General features: G+C 41.8%; 1 protein-coding gene across 4 annotated transcripts in view; it reads right to left on the bottom strand.

Annotated features, from left to right (window-relative positions):
* The window catches only part of lpp (LIM domain containing preferred translocation partner in lipoma), a 71,371-nt gene that overhangs the window by 33,456 nt on the left and 17,080 nt on the right, over nucleotides 1-20,835 (bottom strand). For 3 of the 4 annotated variants that reach the window (XM_085929145.1, XM_085929146.1, XM_085929147.1), the window contains 2 exons: nucleotides 12,861-12,908; nucleotides 1,900-2,087 (listed from right to left, as the gene is read on the bottom strand). In XM_085929145.1, the coding sequence (XP_085785271.1) occupies nucleotides 1,900-2,083 (184 nt within the window). In that variant the 5' untranslated portion in view covers nucleotides 2,084-2,087; nucleotides 12,861-12,908. Of the gene's footprint in view, nucleotides 1-1,899; nucleotides 2,088-12,860; nucleotides 12,909-17,681; nucleotides 19,594-20,835 lie in introns of those variants that run through there. The other variant, XM_085929148.1, reaches the window with a different exon arrangement.

The raw sequence follows: 20,835 nt of genomic DNA, 5'->3' as shown, positions 1-20,835 counted from the left end.
GGTTAGACATGATAATCTTGAATAGACTTATAAAAATGTCTCAATAGCCATTACCCAAAAATGGACAGGAAGTCAGCCATTTTGCTTTGTGGTGGCCATTTTAAAGTCATTTTCCAACAGTCCGTTCATCACAAACTAATCCGATAGCAAAAACGATTTTTAAATATGTATTCTACTCGGGCCGGCGACCTAAAATTGTAAAACATTTCAAACTTTGAAGGCTCGCCATGAAACAGGAATTAGAGGTCTAATAAGTCCCGTGTTAAAGACTTTCATTGCTACACATTTAGGTAACACTTCAATTGTCTAATTTCATTGCACCTTCCCAGCATGACGGCGGTCGGCTTCATGTTGTGACACATTCTCTCTCTACACCTACACACACACACACACACGTGCACACACACACAACACAGTCGACACGCATAGCGCACATTTCACAGCCGTCATTTGTTTCAACCCGTCTGAAATATTCCGCTAAAGAGACTGGCTGCTCTTTGAAAGGCATTCACCTTTTCTGCCAACGTTTGTTTTTTTTTTTCCCCCCTCTGCTACAATAAAATAATCCTCCTATTGTTCTCCATCTCAATTTCTCATCCGGAGGGAATTGTTTTTTTTTTTTTTTTTTTTTTTCCAGGGCTTTGCTGCTGTTTCACATCTCCAAAGTACCCCAAAATCCTCCTGCCTTGTCTGCACTTGAGAAGACTAAAATGTCATAAAATCAGTCGGCGTTTTCTTCCGTACGTATCTCGCTAATTAAGAGATCCACTTCTGGTTTAGCTTGTGTTTTGTCTCTCTCTCTCTCTTTTTTTTTTTTTTTTTACTTTTGTCTTCTCTGGACTAAAACAGATCCTGTAAGTATGATGCTGTGCTCTTCAAAAGCTGGAAAGTGATCAATTATCTGCTCTTTAATTGACTTTTTTTTTATACCAGTCACAGTTTCAAACTAAATCACTATACGAGTAAATACAGTGTTTTTAGGGTTGATCAATATATCTCACAGATCACTGTAAGGACATAGACACTATTATAAAAAGTGACAGCATGTGTAAGCGTCTGCAGACACTTGTCAAAAAGATAAGACGTCTTTATGAGCACATTAATCCCTCGCATTTTTTTTTTTTTATCAATCGTCTGATGTAAAAATGAGGATTAGCATAGAAATTAAGAGACAAGTCAATTTGGCAGCGCGCCTCGCTGCCGCCTTTGTCTCGCCTTGCTGGGGAGGGGGGGGGGGTCTTCGCTGAGGCCATTAGTGGGGTCCGCCGACTCCAAATCTTTTTGTCGGAGAACTTGTGTCGATTCCCAGCGGGAAGGCAAGCGTGAGCCAGACGACAACTCAAGATGACTTACAACAGATTTGAAGGTTTAACTCAGGGGTATTTAAGTAGCGGCTCACGGGCCACATGGTGCCCCCTCCCAAGATTTCAAAGTATATAAAACATGTTTTTTTTTTTTTTTTTTAAACGGATGTGCAACAATATTCTTATGTCAGTGAAGATGAGACAAAGTGGAACAAGACGTCACACATCTGTGACTTTTTCCTGTCCGTGCCGTGCATGAGGCGGCGTCCATTTTGACATCAGCGGGCTTCGAAGCCGCCGGCGCTAATTGAGAGAAGAAGCAGCGGGAAGAGCGGCTTAATCGCAACACTTCCACTCTCTTTATTGAGCAATTAGCTTCAAGTGGCTGCTCGCTCAACAAGGAATCCTAATGGGTCGCTTCAAGTGACGCCGTGAGTGCTCTTATTTGCCATCCGGAGTGTCCTTTATGGATCCGGCCTGTGACACCTGAGATTGTACTACCTTGGCCTGTCTAATGCGATGACGCAACTGTGCAAGTCTCACATTTGCATGAGCGTAAATGTGATGGCAGATGAAGTTTCCAGGTGGCGTTTACCTGCAGGATCGGTGTCAGTGGCGTGCTTGTACGGGTTGAACTTGGGCTTTGGCGCCACCACCGGGGCAAACTTTTTGGGCACCTGCTGCTGCGACACGGAGATGCTGGCGCTACCCGGCGACGGCGTGGTCTCCATCCTGGCGGTCACCTGACCACCGTCGCCACTGTTGCCTGCGTTCCACATGCTTCTGGTGAGCAGTCAGAAAAGAAAATCACGTATTAAAATGAAATGTTATATAACTTGGGGCATTCAAGTCCCCCCCCCACCAACAGTAATTAGGAAGGTGTGAGACCTGAATGAACTTTTTAACTATCGAGTCAGTGGCGAAGACAAGTTGAGAAGCAAGAAATGATCTTGTGATCTTGACACCTTTTAATGTGTCCAAAAAGCCTGGAACAAGAAAACTATCAAAATGACTTTGAAGCGCCAAACCTTTTGTTGCTCGTTCTCTTGCGCTACAAAGCCCCACAAATCAAATGAGAGACAAAAGCGCACTCACCAAAACAACAACAGTAAAAATAATGAAATAAAAACATATTGAAAAATGCTGCAATTCCGCTGCAACCACTTGCGTTGGTTTGTGTTTGGTTGCATTTCTCCCCCAAAAAAATCTTATAATTCATCTTTAATTGAACTCTCCCGTTGCTAAGCTACTGTCGCTATGATAATGCTAACAAACGATGGAGACAGAGGACAACAATAACGATGACAAATATTTTTCAAAATCGGAACATTGATGATAAAGACTCAAGGATACTAGCGAGGACAGTGTTAACAAAACAAAAAAACAAACAAAAAAAGAAAGAAAAAGCCCTAATATTGTAGCAGTCGTGGTTGACTTGATCGACAAAAAGTTCAAATAAAATGTGTTTGTTTATCAACAAAAAGGCTTTTTTTCAACCCCCCGCCCCCCCAAAAAATCACATCAATTATTTCATCAATTTAGACGGCGTCCTCCTCTTCTTCCATTTCTCGTCTTATTTGTGCGGTTTTCTTATCGCCACAGCGACTGATTTTGGGAGGTTTCCATTCTTCCGGCTGAGGCCCACGCGCAATCATCTTTTAATATTAGCTGAAAACCCGGCTCCTCGTGTTTGATATCTTAACGCGGGATGTCTCACACCCACCTGTCCTTTCACGCCTTTCACCAAAAAGAGGCGAGCGAAGAAAGGGGAAAATGATCTGAGACGCGCGACACATTCAACACGCCGCGCGGCGGCGCGTACAATACAAGGCGCCGGGCTTTGATCGCGCTGTGTACAATCGCAGCGTGTCGTCGTTTTGTGCTTACCGGGTGCTAACATGCGCGTTGGGCACGCCAGCCATCCAAACATCTGTCAGTGCCAGAAAGCTAACAAATGATGTGATGGTGCCCATAGAACAGCTAACGGGACTTACTGGGATGGAGCGGTAGCTTAACAAACAAAAAGAAAAACAATGACCAAAAAAAAAAAAGAAATAAAAAGGCATGATGGCAAAGAGAAGAAACGTGATGACGGAATGAGACTTTTTATGTTGTCGTGGGAAATGTGGACTACAGAAAAATGTCGGAATTTAGGGAATGTGCAAAATGCTATAGTCTAGTTGTGGAAACTGATAATTAAGGCTGAGATGGGGCGGGGCGGAATAAGTGAAGCAAATAATTGAAATGTAAAACAAACAAAAAAAATCCCCAAATTGAAATAACCAAACCGGAATGTGTTTATTTTTCTCCATAAAGGGTAAAACAATCAGTTATGACCGTGAATCCGATTTTGGGAGGGAGGAAAAAAAATGGATTTTATTTCAAGGCCATATCGCTGACCCTAGTTTCAACAACAAAAAAGAAATTATGAGGAATAACCCAAGTGTTGTCTCAAATATGTGCTTCTTAAGACACGCTGAGCTGACGATACGCACGTGACTCGTACCGACGATAGTTAGCGATTTCACGCTTGGTTTTCCGGCTGATCACACAGCACAATGTTGCATTAATTAATATCCCCCTTTCAATGGAACATTTTCCAACTCGTGATTTGTGTTAGTAAGCACAAGGCTACGTGGCGTCCCACTTTTAGAGGTCAGACTCATTAAAAGTCGCCTTATCTGGAGGCGAACTAATGGAGGCATGTCCGAGGAAGATTACATTAAACGACGGAGCGCGTGAGCCTGGATGGCGTGGATTCTTGATGACTAAGCACCGCTACTCCCAACGACGTACATGGGAATCGATAAACAAAATGAAAAAAAAAAATCCACATTTTCACTCCAGTTAGCCTCGCCGCCACTTTTAGCTGCCAACTTCGGCTATTTTATTTTTTTCCCCCTCCCGCTTGTCGTTGAGGAACTCGCTGCAGGTGTTTTTCTGCTGCATTAATTTTTCATGGCCGCCACGGAAGCCATCAAAGAGGGAGGCTCAGCTACACTGTCAAACATTTTTCTTTTGGGCATGACGAGCTTTCGAGCAAGTCTTCAAGTGAGAGACGTGAACCTGCCAGCCAAACTCCTTTCGCGGGATGTTGCCGAGATGCCGCTTAAGACGGGCTGCTGCCATCCTGATGGACCCCCCCAAAAAAAAACTTGTGTTTCTGTCCCGGGAGTAGACTTACCTCGCTCGGCTAGGCACCGATCAAAACATCACTTAAAACAGACACCGTTGTCGTACCACCTCAACAGGGCTGGGAGGGGTGACCGGGATTAGCACTTACGCTCGGTGACGCAATAAGCGCGGAGGCCGCTCAGCCAGGCGAGCAGAAGCTCTAAAAAATTCAACGCTCCCATCCCAGCGAGCGAGCCCACGGCAGCGGCGGCCGCCTCGGATACGCCTGAATGGCTGAGCGGGTTAACGCGACATTATACAAACGGCAGCTCGCACTTTCTCCTTATTTCCTGCCGTCGTAGCACCCAAAGACTTTTTTACAACAACCGCCAGGAGCAAAGAGGTCAAGTGGTCGTCGCGGATCGCGAAGATTTTTCCAGAAAGGCCTTCCAAAAAGCTGACCGACTGGCGATGTTTTACCAAAAGCACGGAGAGCTGTTCACGACGTCTTTAGGGTGTTAAAAGTTTAATAGAGCCGAGGCAACAACAGCGTCAGACCACGGGCCAAGTCAAACACGCTGTTCTGAAATATAACTCATGAAAACACTCCATTGCAAACCTTACATACTGTCTGAAAGCAATCAAAATGACAAGTATAAAAATCAGTGGCCACTTCTATCTTAGTATAACCTACACATGAATGTTTTGGGAATTCTGAGTACATTTCTTGTAACACCACATGACCTAAAAAAAAAAAAAAAAAAAAAAAAAAAAAAGGGGGGATTTGTATGTTGTCGCATGTCAATGTGAGAAAGTAAGAAAAGACATCTTAACTCTTATTACATATTTTTTTTTAAAGTACTTATCCCTATACAACATGTAGGGTGGGGATTAAAGCGCACGCTTGATTGCGCACAGTCAGAGGTCGCAGTAATTCGGCTACAAGCATAAAAACTATCATTAACCCGTTCGCTGCCGACCCGGTTGAAATGCATATTTGACGTCTTAAGCTGTCAATGGTAGTGAATGAGTTCATTTATTTATTCTTTTCAAACAAATCACAAAATCAAGTAGGCCAGCTAGGATTTCCAAACTGTAACACGTCGATAGCATTATAAATGTGACTAGACGCTACGGGTGTCGACTTGAATGGAGCTCCTCTAACTTTTCAACACCTCCTCAGGGGAGGAGAGAAGCTGTGACCACAAGTCTGCCTGGCGACCTGTGACACGCTTCACCAGCGACACCTGCACGCAGTCATCCCCGGTGTGAGCCGAATTAGCGGACGGCTGACGCAAAGCGGCCACGACAACGCCGACGAGAAACGCCGACGGCTAGCGTCACCTTTTACAGTGTCCCCAAAAAAAACAAACGCGACAAGAGCAACAACAAAACTTGTGATACTACTTTACTTTTCTCGCTTGGAACTACACTGAAAACTTTTTCTCGGAAGCCTAAAGTTTGCCAAATAAAAATTGCGAGTATATGGTAAAAGGTTTTGATTTGAATGGATCTGTAATGTTCTTATAAACGGCGCGCAAAAAAACTGAAGAGCAGAACAAATCAATTATAATGAATCAAGTTTTAATTGACTCAATTATTGTCTACTGCAAAAAAAGAAAAATGATCGTCACCGCAAAAACTTGTTGACAAAACGCTGGCAATGTTGTTGACGCAAGTTGGCCTTTGCTCCCTAATGACGGCGCGTAGCAAAACTAGTTCCTGTAAATACGGCAAACGTGACTTTAACGCTGACTGACAGCCGGCATCGGCGGGGGAGGAATCAAAAAGAAAAACGGGACGGGCTTGCTCGGCTCGCTCCTTGATAAGTGCGCCGCGTCTCGGGAGTCGATCTCGCTCACGTCTCGGGAGGTCGCTGAGTGACAGCTGTAAATATATCACGTCGCAAAACCCGCGAGCCTCCGCCGAGGATTGCGCTCTTCTTTTAAAGGCGCGAACGCCACGCCGACAACAAACAAACCAAGGCATCTGCAAATCAATATGAGTCGTCTGATTAGCATGCCAAAACATTCAGGTGCAGAAAACATGAAAGATTGGAAAATTAAGGCCATACCTCTCGTGACACAAATTCATAACCTGACACTTCTTCTATTTGCCTTCAAAACGAGACTTTTTAGAAAGTTTTACTCGGGGGTTACGCGCAACTTCGACCACAGTCTGTTTCCGTTCTTTACTTTTTACAGGACTCATCAAACTTTTCCAGCGAAACAAAAAAATATGGAGCTTTTCACGTGGCAAGATTGACCCTAAAACCCAGAAGCCACTTTGTATATTCAGGGATGGCTTCCAAAGATTTTTTTTTTTTTTGTGTGTCCATCTAATCATGACAGACCTGCCTACCAAATTCCATGTTGCCATATTACATCACTTTCAAGGGCTGAATTTTCAAAGAGCTTAACATCCAGGTAGCTAGAAGAATAAATGTGCTAATAACAAGCTTCAGGACAACACCATGAGAGTAATTAACGTTGGTTTGATGTGACATTTAATCAATTCAAGGCAATGTTCTTCCCTTCCAGATAGGCTTTAGTGTTTTTCGTCTTTGCCAGAAACCTCTTCCCGAGCCAAAGTACTGATTTGCTTATTTGCCCCACAACTCGCCTTAACACACGTAGCCACTGGCAATTTTGAAATAATGTCCTGTCATTGTCACCGCTGTCATCTCCGGATTAACACTTTTGAATTTAATTTTCAGTCCTCTTGAGGCAAAAAATAAATAAATAAAAATTCAGTGGCGAGGCAAAACAGCCCATTGACATTTTGGGATGCAAAGACCAACTGATGATGATAGCTTGGAGCGAAACAAGTCAAACGCTCAAATGTTGTGCAGCGAGCGCATCAAAGCACAGTGGACCGCTTAAGGAAAGAGAATCTGCTAGGGATAAAAGTGTTTATCAATAAAGCAGAATGAAATGTGAGACGATTACTATGTCCGTTTGAACTTTTACCATATTTACCGTAGCGTGTAAGAGAATTTTGATTTGCGGCAAGCGGTTTGCATGATTATTTTTTGGGGTGTTTCTTCAAATACTGTACAAACCTGTTCCTGTTTCATACCGAATGTGCCCTTGGAAGCAAGCTACGTACGAAACCGTGATTACTAGCGCGCCGTTATGCGCGGAACATCTGTAAACACAACCAAAAAAAAATCTCCTTCATTGCTTCTTATTGACGGCAGGGTCAGCTTTACTGTTTATTTACTGTCAAACAGTTTTTAAGCCAAAGTAGTGGAAAACAAGTTTCTTTTTTTAAACAACTACCGCTGACCAGCTGCTACGCAGCTCAACAACAACATTTGCTGAAAGGGAGCTGGGCTCAATGCTAAGCTAAGGAGGTAAACATGGGGAAAGTGGGAACGTATAATCCCCGCGGTGAGTGTACGATACAAGACTGTCGGATTAGTGTGGATTTCTGGATTTCTTCTCAGCCGTATGCTGCTAAAAAGCCATTCCGGTTTTGCTTAATGACACAAACTATTATCACTGGCAATTAGAGAGTTGATAGAGCCAATGTTTGGGCGACAACAATAGCTTTGGTATTGTTTCCGGGGTCTGTGCAAACTTGTTTTGGCTCGGGCGTGTAATCCTTTTTCCTCCCTGGCAAGGCCGCATAGCCGCCGCTGTTTGATGGCACTTTGTCTACGGATGACTTTAAGAGAATCAAAAACAAAAAAAGACCCAAACGGGGTAAAGACAAATGAACAAAGAAGAAAAAGCAATCGATAGAAGAAAAGATAAACTGGGAAGTAAGACCTGGACTAGAAGAGAAAATGAATGACCCGAGGAAGAGAATGCCAACCATAGAAGACAAAGAAAGGCCACCCCGCATCAATATAACCGTCTTGAGACGCCTCGCTCATCTTCTGCATAGCAATGGCGTCCGCGTTATCTCAACGAGGCTCGATGAAAGCGAGCGAGGTTGATTTATCCGCTCGTCTCGACTTATTACCGCATACTTGAACTTGTGCTTGGGAAAAGTTGGCAGCCGCGTGGCCGCTTTTCTCCAGCCCTTCTCCGAGAAAGAATACGGCCGACACATAACAATGAGCAGCTCGAGGCGGCTTGAAAAAAAAAAAAAAAAAAAAAAAAAAAAACTTCCATCATGTCACAGTGCGCCAAGGTTTCCTCATACTGCTTTTCGCACACAATAGCATGTGGCTAAGCTTACCACGGGGTGCTTTTTTTTTTTTTCAACTTCACAAGCATCTGATTTTGGAGGGCAAGCAAAGAGGTAGAAAAAAAAAAAAAAAAGTCATTTTATTACATTTATTTGATCAGTGTCTTGTATTGTAACGTTGCATCAGTATTAAACCCACCTGAATACTTGAGCTAACCTTTACATGAACCAGCAAGCTTCTTGTGGATTTTTACTCGTCTGCTTTTTTCTGCCATGACGGATGTTAAAATGTGTTTAACTTGTTATCCGCAGAAGGCGAGCACTCGCAGAGATGTCTATCGCTGCGGGCCCGACGCAAGGTTTAACCGGGTTTAATCCGCCCCTCAAACAATCCGACACCGGTTAGCACTGCTCGACAAAAAAAAAAAAAAAAACGCAACAAAACAACTGTGCTTTAACAGAATTGCCTGACACATGAAATTATATTTGTCTTTGAATTGGGTGAAGCAGCATGTGGCTCATGAAAGCGCACATAGTTACATTTTAATCCCGGTTCTGTGAGAAACTATTGTTCCGATGCGACGTCGTCGTGTCAAAGAGATGACAGGAGAAAAACAAAAGAATCTTGTTTGCCTAAAAGCATCTGGAGGTTGAGGTCAGAGTTTTGTCTTAGGCCTCGGGAGCTTCCAGCTGTTTGGCTCGTCGCTGCTCACTCCGCAGCATTGTGAATCCCAAAGGAGATTAATTGAAAAGTTAAACTAGTTGTTTTTGGCCGGCTTTGGACTTTAATTGACTCCCGGCTCAGGCTGTTTATCCGAGCGCTATCTATATCAGCCTCTTAATCACGGCGGCCTATCTTAATCACATCTGTCCATCCTTAAGGGTGTCTTATTTACCCCTTTTTTTAACGCACCTCTTCACTTTCCTCGGCAAGGAGGAGGAAGATGATGATGATGATGACTCTCGCGCCTAAGCTCCACACTTAAACAAAACAGGCCTGATCCTCGGCGCAAAAACATGCCGTGGCGCTTGAAGTAGAACAAGGCTAACCATGGCGTCGAGCAAAAAAAATAAAATAAATCTAATAATGATATCAAATTTTTGGAAGAGTGGTTCCAAATGAGTTCCAAACCAAATCCACCTTTTTGCCGCATAACGCAAGTAAATCTAAGAGGAGTAAACACAAAATCAACACGATGATTACCCCAAGTGACATGGCGGCACATTAGCGCCCGCCCGCCCGTCTCACTCGTCCCAAACGTGCCAAGTCAATGTGATGCTAATGAGGCGCCAAATCCCAAACGGTGCCGGCAACAGAGCGAGCAATCGGGGCGCTTTGTTAAACAGACGCTGGTGAACGCAAAAACACCGGAGGCATCGTGTCAAATAGTGGCACGTTTGTTAGTTCGTTAACAGACGCTCTGGACCGCTTCGTCTCATCGGGTCGTGGACTTTTGATGATGCCCACGGTTCATTGTAGAGTGGAACCTCAAGTCCAATGCAATCTAGCCCATTCAGATGTAATTTAGTTTTTTTTTTATGTTTAATAAAGTAGGTGTCAATTTGACATTTTAAAGTCTCTGAGATCTAAAATCACTGTCTCACGCCAGGAGGAAAAAAAAAAAAAAAAGTCTCAACATCTCAAATTCCTGAACTCAATTTGGGGCCCAGTAAGTCCTTGGCCACAGGCAAAGTGAAAAATCACATTTAAGCATTCTTACCTGTCACTTGTGTGACAATTTGACGTTCACAGAGTTCAAGTGGATGGGAAAAATGTCAAAGTCTCTGGGGATTTTTTTTTTTTTTTACTGGTTTTACAAGATTTGCAGGGGTTTCCCATGACCTTGTGCCTGAAGACAATCGGGCTGTCGGATTTTGCCCCTTCCCGACAAAGAACGTTGAACGGCCGATGATTATCTTAAGTCTACTAAGATTGAATTCAATAAATGTGTTCATTTCGGAGCGAGCCGCAAACTGGAATCATTTGTAATGTGAACGGCTCAAATCTCTCCATATATGCTGGATTTGCAAAGCTTTGGCGAGATTTTCAGTAGTCTCATGAGATGTGCAGAGATTTCACAAGATTTGCAGAGGATTGGCCAGATTTATAGACACGTCGCCCGATTTGTAGACATTGTGTGAATTTACAGAGAGTTCATAAGATTTGGAGAGGTCTTGGCAGAGATTTTGCGGGATTTCCAGAAGGTTCTGCGAGATTTGTATGGGAGATATACAGGCGTCATAGGATTTGTAAATCACAAATGTTTTGGAAGGTGTGTAAAGAGCTTGCTGGAGTTGTAGTTGTTTTGAAAAATTTGAAAAGGTTTTTTGAGATAATCAGCTTGTGGACAAGACTTTCTAAGATTTCATGGAGATTTGGAGATCTTACTTAAAAATTGTTATTGTCAGAGGTGTCATGGAATTTACAGAGGCATTAGAAGATTTGAAGGTGCCTCATAAATACATTTTTGTTTGATTTTTAGACAATTTGGAAGGATTGTAAGAGTTTCATGAGCTTTTTAGAGATTTTCCATGATTTGTAGTTGCCCAAGTGTGGCGGTATTTGTAAAATTCCAGAACGTTCTGCATGGCATGTTGCAGCACTTTGCCATAAGTAATGTTTGAGACATCTTTTGAGAAATCTTGTACGAGCTCTTTCAATTTAGAGCATCGACTGTGACAATTTGATATACTTCACAACGTTTATTGGGTGAAATTTCAGGGCCCGTTAGGAACATAAGCGTAAATCCACAGGTAGGAGAAGATTCCAAAGAGAACGGCAGCTTGAATGGAAGCGGGACTTAAAAGTACATCGATGAAAAGATGTTTACCCAGCAATCACACAATTCCTTAAGCACGACATTCACAAGTCAACAAACGCTTAAATATCGTCAACTTGAAATTCAAGTGGGCAGCGAGGTTTGGACGGCAACTTGAAGAAATCTGGCCCCGGATTCAGCGTGAGGAATGCCAGGAGGCAAAACCGACAAGCATCCGTCGCTGGCACGTTTTTGCAGCTCCACATTTTTATTTATTTTTTTCGTAGGAGCAACCGCGGGAATGCAGAGATGCTCCTGCGGATATTTTCAACACATTAAAAAAGCTCAGGACCGAGCTTGTTATTACCGTGGTTGTCAAACGAAACTCTCAGCCACTTGTATTTCTCTTGATGGTTTTGTTTTTTTTTTTCTCTTTTAACTTGACTGGGTCAGCGAGTGCGAGGTGAATGCAATGATAGTCGACTATGTTTAGCCCTAACGACATAATTGCACACTTTTGTTTTTTCTCAGTCTTTACAAGAAGAGGTGCAGCGGTATTCTTGAGGAGGAACATAGATGGTTATCAAAGTGTGTGAAATGATGGGGGGGGACAAGATTGTATTGTAATGAAGGCATTCACAGCCAGAGCTTTCATCTTTCATCAGTGGTGGTTTTGTACTTCTTTTGCTTTTTTTATCATATTTGCTGGCAAACATTGCAGTTAAGGCGAGAGTGCTTTGTGACTTTTACAATTGCATATTAACAGGAGTGGACTCATTTTGACACTTTTGTGAATTTTTCTTATATAGGTAAAACCTTTTCTATAAGTTTGAATATAATGCATTTAGAAACGTGATGTTTTTTTGCAAATTATATTTGAATGTTTAGTGTAATGGTCAAATTAAATCATGTAATAATTAATCAAATTAATTAAATTATGTGCACACTCATGTTTTTATTTTCATCTTTCAATAATATTATATGTACATTTTTTGTATTTGTTAAAATAATTGTAACGTTTTAAAAATTGAAAAATACCTTCACCTTGATGAAAATCCGTTTCGTTTTTCTGAGAGATTTTATTTGTATTTTACAATGTTCACAGCTAATATTTTTTTAAAACAGACTGTTAAATTCTGTTTGTTGTTTTTGCATAAATTGCAAAAAAAAAATTATCATCACAGCGCATCAAGGGTTGAAAAGTTAGTGAAGGCCATTTATGAAAAGCAAAAAGATGCATTGAATAATGGATTGCAATGAAAAAATCATGCCCCTTAAATGTTACCAAAATATGACATAAAATATACATCATGATGTACTACACTCACAATATGTACAAACAAATGTTACAAAGAGGGCACGGCATCACTTTAGTTGTGTCTTTTTTTTTTTTTTCGCAAAGAAGAATAAAGGAAAAAAAAAACTGTTTGCAACTGTTCAATTAGGAGCTTCTTACAAAAAAATTAAAAAAGACAAATTACTTGAGATTTACTGAGAACACAATGAAAATATTGTAAACAAAAGAAGGAAAGAAATAAAAACTCACCAAAACTTTTAACACCAGGCGATAGGCAGCTATTACACAATGCGGCACCTGTAAGAAAAAAAAAAAAAAAGAAAAAAAAATCAGTATCAAGCTGGGGAACAACACGAGACATAGAAAAGACACCTGCGTTGTCCAATCTCAGGTGGCCAAAGTTTGCCTCCCGCGTGTCCGCCTCGGTGCTTTTCATTCGCCGACTTAACATTAAAGTGCAACGCAAACAAAGTTAAACAGCAACTTTTGACTGGAGGGGATAAATTGAAACAGATAATTGCGAGCAAAATTGCTATTTCTGGCGCAGCGAAATGTCCTACATTCTCTTTGGATGCAGGTAAAAGTGGGGGCGGAGTGATTTCTTTATTTCTTTTTCTTTTTGTCTCCAGGGCCCCCCAAAAAGATGCGCCATGCTCTCGCTGAGGAAGCCTTTTGTTGCCGTAAATTGACAGTGTCAGTTTCCCCACTCGGCGGCGTATACTTCAGGGAACGACGATGGGATGTAACACGGATGCTCCGCACGATGGGCGTCAGTCAACGTGACAGTTGTTTTTTCCTCTTTCTTTAAAATGAAGGAAAGAGGGAGGGTGGGTCTTCTTTTTTTGTGTGTAAGGCGAGGCGGGAATAGGAATTAATACACCTACACTCCCCCTTTTTCCCTTTAGGACGGTGTGCATCCTCTTTTTCTTTGTACTTGCATCGTAATTACTGGTGGGCGCCAGTTTGGATGTGATCCAGGCCGCCTCCTTCGCACTTTTTTTTTTGCAAGTATAATTTTCTGACAAGCTAGACTTTTTCCTTAACTTTTTGCTTGTTTGCGTGTTGGGAAACAAAACAGTAGTGTTTTGTTTTTTTGTTTTTTTGACAAGCACAGCGAAAACACAAGCAAAAACTTTTTGGTGCTCCATTTCGATGACATGCCAAGACACATATTGGACTGACTAGTTCTGAACGATACGCATTTTCGTCATCAGCGGGACTCCAATTGGACCTCGGATGCTTTCTTATTAAAAGTGATCCGCTCGTGTCTGCACTTTTTTTTTTTTTGCTATAAGAACTAGTCATTTTGAAGGCTTTTTTCTTGAACACCCAAAAAACGTAATGCTGCAATTTATTTTTATTGAGTCACCGAGTAAATACAATGTACAAGGGTCTTTCTTGTTCCGCTGGAGAATTGAAAGAGGACAATTGTTCGAAAGCCTTGAGCAAAAAATTCATTACTGAGGGCAATGATGCTTTTTTTGTCGTCTTTCTTTTAATGCGATTTTTGCGAACGACATAAGATTGTGTGCCTTTTTTTTTTCTTCTTTTAAATAGGCCATGGCACCTTGGCGGACATGTTGTCCCTAAGGTTTTGGACAAGCCTTATTGGGCCTGGAAATGGTCGAGCAGAGCCAATGAAAAATACATAGATTGGCGAATACTGTGCTCGTGTATTTATAGCCTTGTTGCAGTCAACGAGAACGCTTACATCCACTTTGTCAACTACACAAGGGACAGAGAAGATGAATCCAAACAACAACAAAAAAATGTCTTTTGTTTAAAACATAGGTGTCAAACCTAAGACTCGGGGGCCAGTTACGGTCCACCACCTCATTTTATGTGGCCCGCGAAGACAAGTGAACTGAACTGACATCAACGGCAATTATGCAACATATGCTGTGCAGTGTATACAATTGGTTAATCCATCAATGAAACATTTGCTGTGACGAGCTGCTAAAAGATGCGATTAGACGCGACATGAGAAGAAGCTCCGCACTCGCCTGTCACACACTTGTGACAGCATTAACAACGCGGCGTCAGAACGCGCCACCAAGAAATGCTTTCCAATCAGTTAGGCTGACTTTTTGTTTGTTTGTTTTGTTTTAGGCCACAGAGGAATCAAAATTAGGTTAATCATAAAGAAGCCACAAACCCCCCAAAAAAACAAAAAACAAGAATCGAGATTGACAAGCCAGTCTTCCATAATAGATGCTTTCAGACAGCTCTAAAATTTGGGCATTTTCATGATACTTGAAATACTTTTTAGCTTCTAGCGTTAGCTTCTTATTAACAGATACATAGACAATCTCTTCAAGTTAAAAAGAATGCCTGACTTCCCCAGGCCAGGTTTAACCCAGTGAGGAAGGGAGTAAGACACTGCATTGATGCAATCAAACTTTTACAGATGGAAGAATAATCGTCGGATGTAACATTTTCCGGTGATAAACGCTTGCCTTACATCACAAGCGCCGGCTAACACGAGACATAAAGCGTTGCACCGGCGTGATGTATAGACACACTTTGGTCTTGGGTGTAACACAGCACTATACACACAAGAAAATGATTTGGGTCAGTAGGTAATTGCATTCGGGGGACTTGACGGCAATTCATTCCACCGACGGTGAGCCGGTTGAAATTCGCACGCTCGTCCTGTTTGCTACCGTGTCAAAACGGTTGCGGATGTTGACACATTTTGAGTCAGCCCAACAAAAAAAAAACTGACCAAAAAATGCTTTATGTTTACAGGAAATTATAGCTTGTTGCTCAATTCAGTCTTTTTCAGTTTCTATGGTCGTAACATTTGTGTCTAATTTTTGTTATTCCAAATGACGCTCTTTTGGCAACAGGCCGCCACAGTCATTTGAGAGTGTTTAGCGGCTGGCATCGGAGAGTGTATCAGTCACACACAGCGCAAAGTGTGTTCCCATTAGCCCGCAGCGGCCCGGCTGCCTAATCTCAGTTTAATCACTTAGCGGCATCCCGAGCTAAACGAGAGGGGAGGAAGAGGCAGGAAATGTCATTTTTGGCACAGCGCGAATTGGGCTGTCCGGGACGGTTGGCTTCATGTCGATGCATTTCCTTGACTGGTTGAAAATGCTCGTTGACAGGAAGTGGAAATGTGCACCAGAGGACTTGGCTGATATGAACTTTTTATCATTTTGACTGCAAACGCTAAGTGACACATGGCGATGCGACTGAAAGAAAAAAACTCATTGTTAAATTACAATTTTTAGAATCAAAAATGGAAAAACTTCAGCATTTTTTGGGTGACAGAAATATTCAATAATAAAGTTTGAAAAGAATTACAAGTATTCTTGTAACTTTGGTTTTATTTCAAATTTAATATTATAATAAGACAACTTTTTTTTTTAACTTTTTCTCATAACCATCAGACTTTATTTACTTCTTTGTTCCTGTAAGATTATGACTTCATGCTTCTAAATAAAAAAATAATTTAAAAAAATACAAATGCCAAATTGTGTTGCATTTTGGTAATAGAAAATGACAACAACAACAAAAAACACAAAACTCCCCAAAAGCTGTCTCAAGACGTGTGGATCATATTTCATTTCATCTTCTCTGCCCGACCACATAGCAACATAACAACGACGACTAGCGTTTTGTAAATAGCAACCCAAATGACGGTAAAGGCACAAAACAGAGGCCACAGGTAGCGCTAGCATGAAGCCTCTGAGTTTATTAAATCAGCCCAACCGGCTTGCGGGTTAACAGAGTAAATCCAAAAATCCTTCAAAAGTGCTTAAAGCCCAAGAGGAATAAATGGAAATACTATGGCGGCACGTGTGCGTATAATCCCAAATCGGCACCCGAAAAGCCTCAACGGTAAATAGCTGTTTGGGAAGGGCTAGCGATGACTTTAAGCGGGAAAAACAGAAAGTAATCAAAACCTTTAAAGTGATTAATGACATACAGATAATCTGTGCTTGAGCTGAGGCGAGATCGGCGGCGGTGTAATTGCTCCCGTTAATCGTGTATTAATTTGTTGACTTGTTGAGATTTCTTTTCAGACGACTTGCCAGCGTCTTGAAATTAAGGACGAGTGAGGCCAGATTAAGTTTGTGGATGATGTAGTAGAATAGTCAGTGGGAATTTTGAACTTCCTGACAAATTGCTGTTAATTAAAAGAACCTTGCTAAAAATTGAAGTCGATGCAACGATTTCAAGAGAATGCTGTCGTTTAGGTGCCGACTTTCAAAATATGAACTTGTTGGCCTCGAGGAAAAAAAATCTCGAATTCCAAACCAGTTACACGCACACATACCAAGTAAAAATTCATTTGAACTAAACTGCCGTCAAAAGTATGTGATAATTAACTCACACGGACCACATTTGTCTTAAAATGGAAAAAGGTGACGCAATTGTTTTTCCGCCCAAACCTAACCTGCCACTTTTTGGGCGTTTCACTTAAAAACAAACTATATGTAATATAAAAATAAGATTAAAAAAAGTAAAAATTTCAAAATGTATTTTAGCTAAATGAGAAGAATGAACAAGCGCTAGCTAATAACACAATTCTCACAGACAATCGTTTTCACCCTTGAAAGGAGAGAGTCTACAATTTTTCGTCATTGTTTTGTGACAAATTTTTCCCACTTTCGGCTAAAAAAAAACAACAAAAAAACAAGCCCCTCGGAATGCGACATTGCCGCCCTGGAGGCACAACTCGACGGATATGATAGCAGCAGCAGGTGCCCGATCGGCTTCAAAGGATCATGTGGAAGCCCCTCGTCCCCAACCGACAAGATAAGGACGTCTCGGCCCTCGCAGCCACTCATTTACCGATATATCGCACTCCCGTACTCGCCCCCCCCACCCCCATGTTCTCCACCGAGCCATCTGATGTTTGAAGTGTGAACGTGCGAGATGGAAGTAAGAAAGCAAGGAAGAAAGGTCAACATACATTCATCCTCACAGGCCGGAGGGACAGCTAGAAAAACGGTAGCGGAATGAGTTTGTCGTGTTCTGGCGGCAACTATTAAAAGCTTTAACACACAGCAGACTGCGGCGTCTTCGGACGCTATTCATCAATGAAAAGAAGATACTCACGATTTGGTTTGGATCAGGGAAAACGAATGGCAGAGCGAGTCGTGTGCAGCCCGAGTGACTCACATCCCCTTCTCTGCCGATCGCTGTCGAGCATCGCAAGGAGGCAAACATTTCCAAATATGGAGAAACTATGAAGTCAGCAATGGAGGGGCAATGTCACTTTTGGTTTACTTTTGCTGGGAATGTCAAGAGAGAGCCAGTACTGCGGTGCATAGCTTACAAATCAAAATATTGGAAGCTGTGGGCCCAAAAGCCTTGGTTCATAAGGCAAAGTCTTCAAACTATTTAGTCAATCTCTTTTAATGTGCTTAGTACAAGGCCTTCAATTATGATTGACATGACCGTGTCTTGGAATTCATCCCAAAATGGCTCCGTCACAACAAAATGGCCGATTTCCTGTTCAATTTTGTGTTGGAGTTCTTCAAACGTTTATCGGGAGTTCTTGAATTTCACCACAATCTGGGAAACTGGTGAAGAGGGCAATTTTTTTTAATCCAGAATTTGGAGAAACTTTCAAATGATCATCAAAATTTGAATCCACCAAAGTGTAAAACTTGCTTCAGGTCGGAAGAACATTAAAATTGTGCCCGTTTTTCTCGACTGTTTGAAATCCGAATCAGACAAACTCATGGTAGTTAAAATAGTGCAGTCAGTAGTAAATAAAACAACAAAGTGATTTTTCATTACAGGGCGGCAGTTTGTCCAATTGATGTTTGAATGAAAGACGTGTCCCAGAAAATGGAGAAAAAAAAAAAAAAAAGAAGCTCCTTCACAGCGTGTTTATCCCACTTTTAAATTGTACTTGCGCATTCCGCCTGTCCACTGCCGTGGCTCGCTCTTTTTTTTTTTTTTTCTTTTTCACAGAGAAAATTAATATCCAAGAAACTTGTAATCTGCTCTTGCGTAACAGGAATTTGTCTGCGGCTTTTATTGCTCAACGTTGCAGGATACATCATGCGTTTGCTAAGCGCGTGTTTGCCGTATACAGCACAAATGATTGCGAGCGGACGCTCCAAAAGGGAGTTTGTATCCGCCGGGAGATTACCAAAAAGTTCATAAACCTGCGTGCTAAATCAAACATGTAGAAAAGGTGAATCCGCTCCACGGAAAATGATATCACGAGCCCATTTTCTAAATCAATGTTATGACCTCATCGATGACCTCAACCTGAGGTCATCGGCTTGTTAGAATCTCCTACGGAGTTTCACACGGAGACTTTAAAGAAACGAAGACGTTCAACACGGTGATTGATAGCGGTTCACGTAGCGCTCGTCAGTGTGCACAAGAGTCGCCGAGCGCACATTCTTGGCGCGCCTCGCCGCGCTTGCGTACGCCGCGTGTTGCGACATATCTGTCGGGTGGGTGTTAAACGGAGGCCAGGGGGGGAATAATATTTCGATTGTTAAAGCTCCAAAACAACAACGCTCAAAATCTCAAGTACAAAATAGATGCATTCAAATTCAGACAAAGCGCTCAACGAGGTATATTATAAAATATAACTTGTATTTTTAAGCCGGTCGTGTAATTATGCTACATCTTGTAATTTTCTGTCTTTCATGCTATGAATTGCCAGTCAAAATCGTGGACTAGTCAAGAGGACTTGTCTCTCATAGTAATATTCTCTCCTTGGGTGCCGTTAATATCACCTTCATCACCACTGACCCCTGCGGCACTCCTGGGGAGTCATCAGACTTTAATTATACCTTTTTAATCACTACAATGTAATCTTCAGAGTAAATGGACCCTCTTTTTTTTTTTCCAGACATTCGCACAATCTGCTACTTTGATTAACAAAGGCGCTTAATTCTTTCCTCTCAATGAACGTCACTGAGTCACTTTCTTGGCACGTTTTATTTAAATGTGTCCCTCTTGGAATTGCTGTGTGTCATTATTCTTGTTGCAAATTGAACTTTTTTTTTGGGGGGGGGGGGGGGGGGGGGGGGGGGCAGCACCATGTGGCCAAACCAAGATTAATTTTTAAGGCATGTGTGGAGCTTGTTTGGTTTTTTTTCCCGGATAACCACGCAAAGATGTGTAAGGTGAGCTAAAGGCGTGGCAACTTGCATCAGAGTGCCTTTCAACACAAGGCCATTCTAACAATGTCCTGAAAACATTTTTTTTTTTTTTTTTTTAAATACTCTGCCTGTTCCACAACAACTATTTTTATGCAGTTTTTCCAAACAGACCGCAGCAGTGCATTATCAAAAAAATAGGGACAAAGGCACATAAATCACAATAATTGCAATGTGATTTTACACAAGTGGCGATCAAGAAGCGTACATTATGGCGACGTCGATGCGCTTTGACTCCGCGTCTGAATAAACGAAGAGGAAAAAGAGCTCGATTGTAGTTGTTAAAAGGAAAGAGGACACACACATCGTGTGAATTTCAAATCAATAATATGAAGCCCACCTCCTCCACCCGCTCAGCGCCCCGACACCCCTTGAGAGCAGCGGCTATCAAACCGCATACATCTGCGTCGCTCAGAATCGTTTCTGACTGCATTAAAAGCAGCGGCGCTCTTTTAAAAAATAAAGAGGACACGTTTGACAGTGTTGATGATGTTAAAGTTGAAAGACGCTTTGAGCCGCGGACCCTCCTGGTGGGTTCGTTGCAGTCGCTCAGGCACATTTTAATGGGGCTACGGCAGCGGCTCTGCGTGAGTCGTCGTCTGAGAGTTGAGACTTAACGTTAAGAACTTTGTGAGGAAGTTTCAGCTTCTACAGGTATGACCATCCTCAATCTAAGGATCCCATAGATCCATTAAGAATGTTTCACTAGCGTATCCAAATCTGGTTCTTGAGGACCTTACCCTCCTCCAATACACCGATTGAAAAGATCAGGATCGTTATCTAGCCTGCCGATTTTCTCTGAATTTAATCTCCAAGATCATTTTATTTTTAAAACGATTCAACGTTTATTTAAATCGTGCTATAAATACGGCACAATGGATGACAAGGTTTTAGGGATAAAACTGTTGTATTGTTTTTGATGGATACTTGATTAAGTTAGTGGTACATATAGATTTTTAAAACAAAACTTTTTTTTTAGGAGAATTTAGGATAAAAAATGAGAACCACATATAATTTATATTTACTGAGAAAACTCCTAAATAATAATAAACCCATTGGTGTTTTATAACAGTAGACAACTA

The sequence above is a fragment of the Syngnathus leptorhynchus genome, chromosome 13, assembly GCF_054491065.1.
Source record: "Syngnathus leptorhynchus isolate UIUO chromosome 13, UIUO_Slep, whole genome shotgun sequence".
NCBI lineage: Eukaryota > Metazoa > Chordata > Actinopteri > Syngnathiformes > Syngnathidae > Syngnathus > Syngnathus leptorhynchus.
This window is presented reverse-complemented; position numbering and strand designations above follow the sequence as displayed.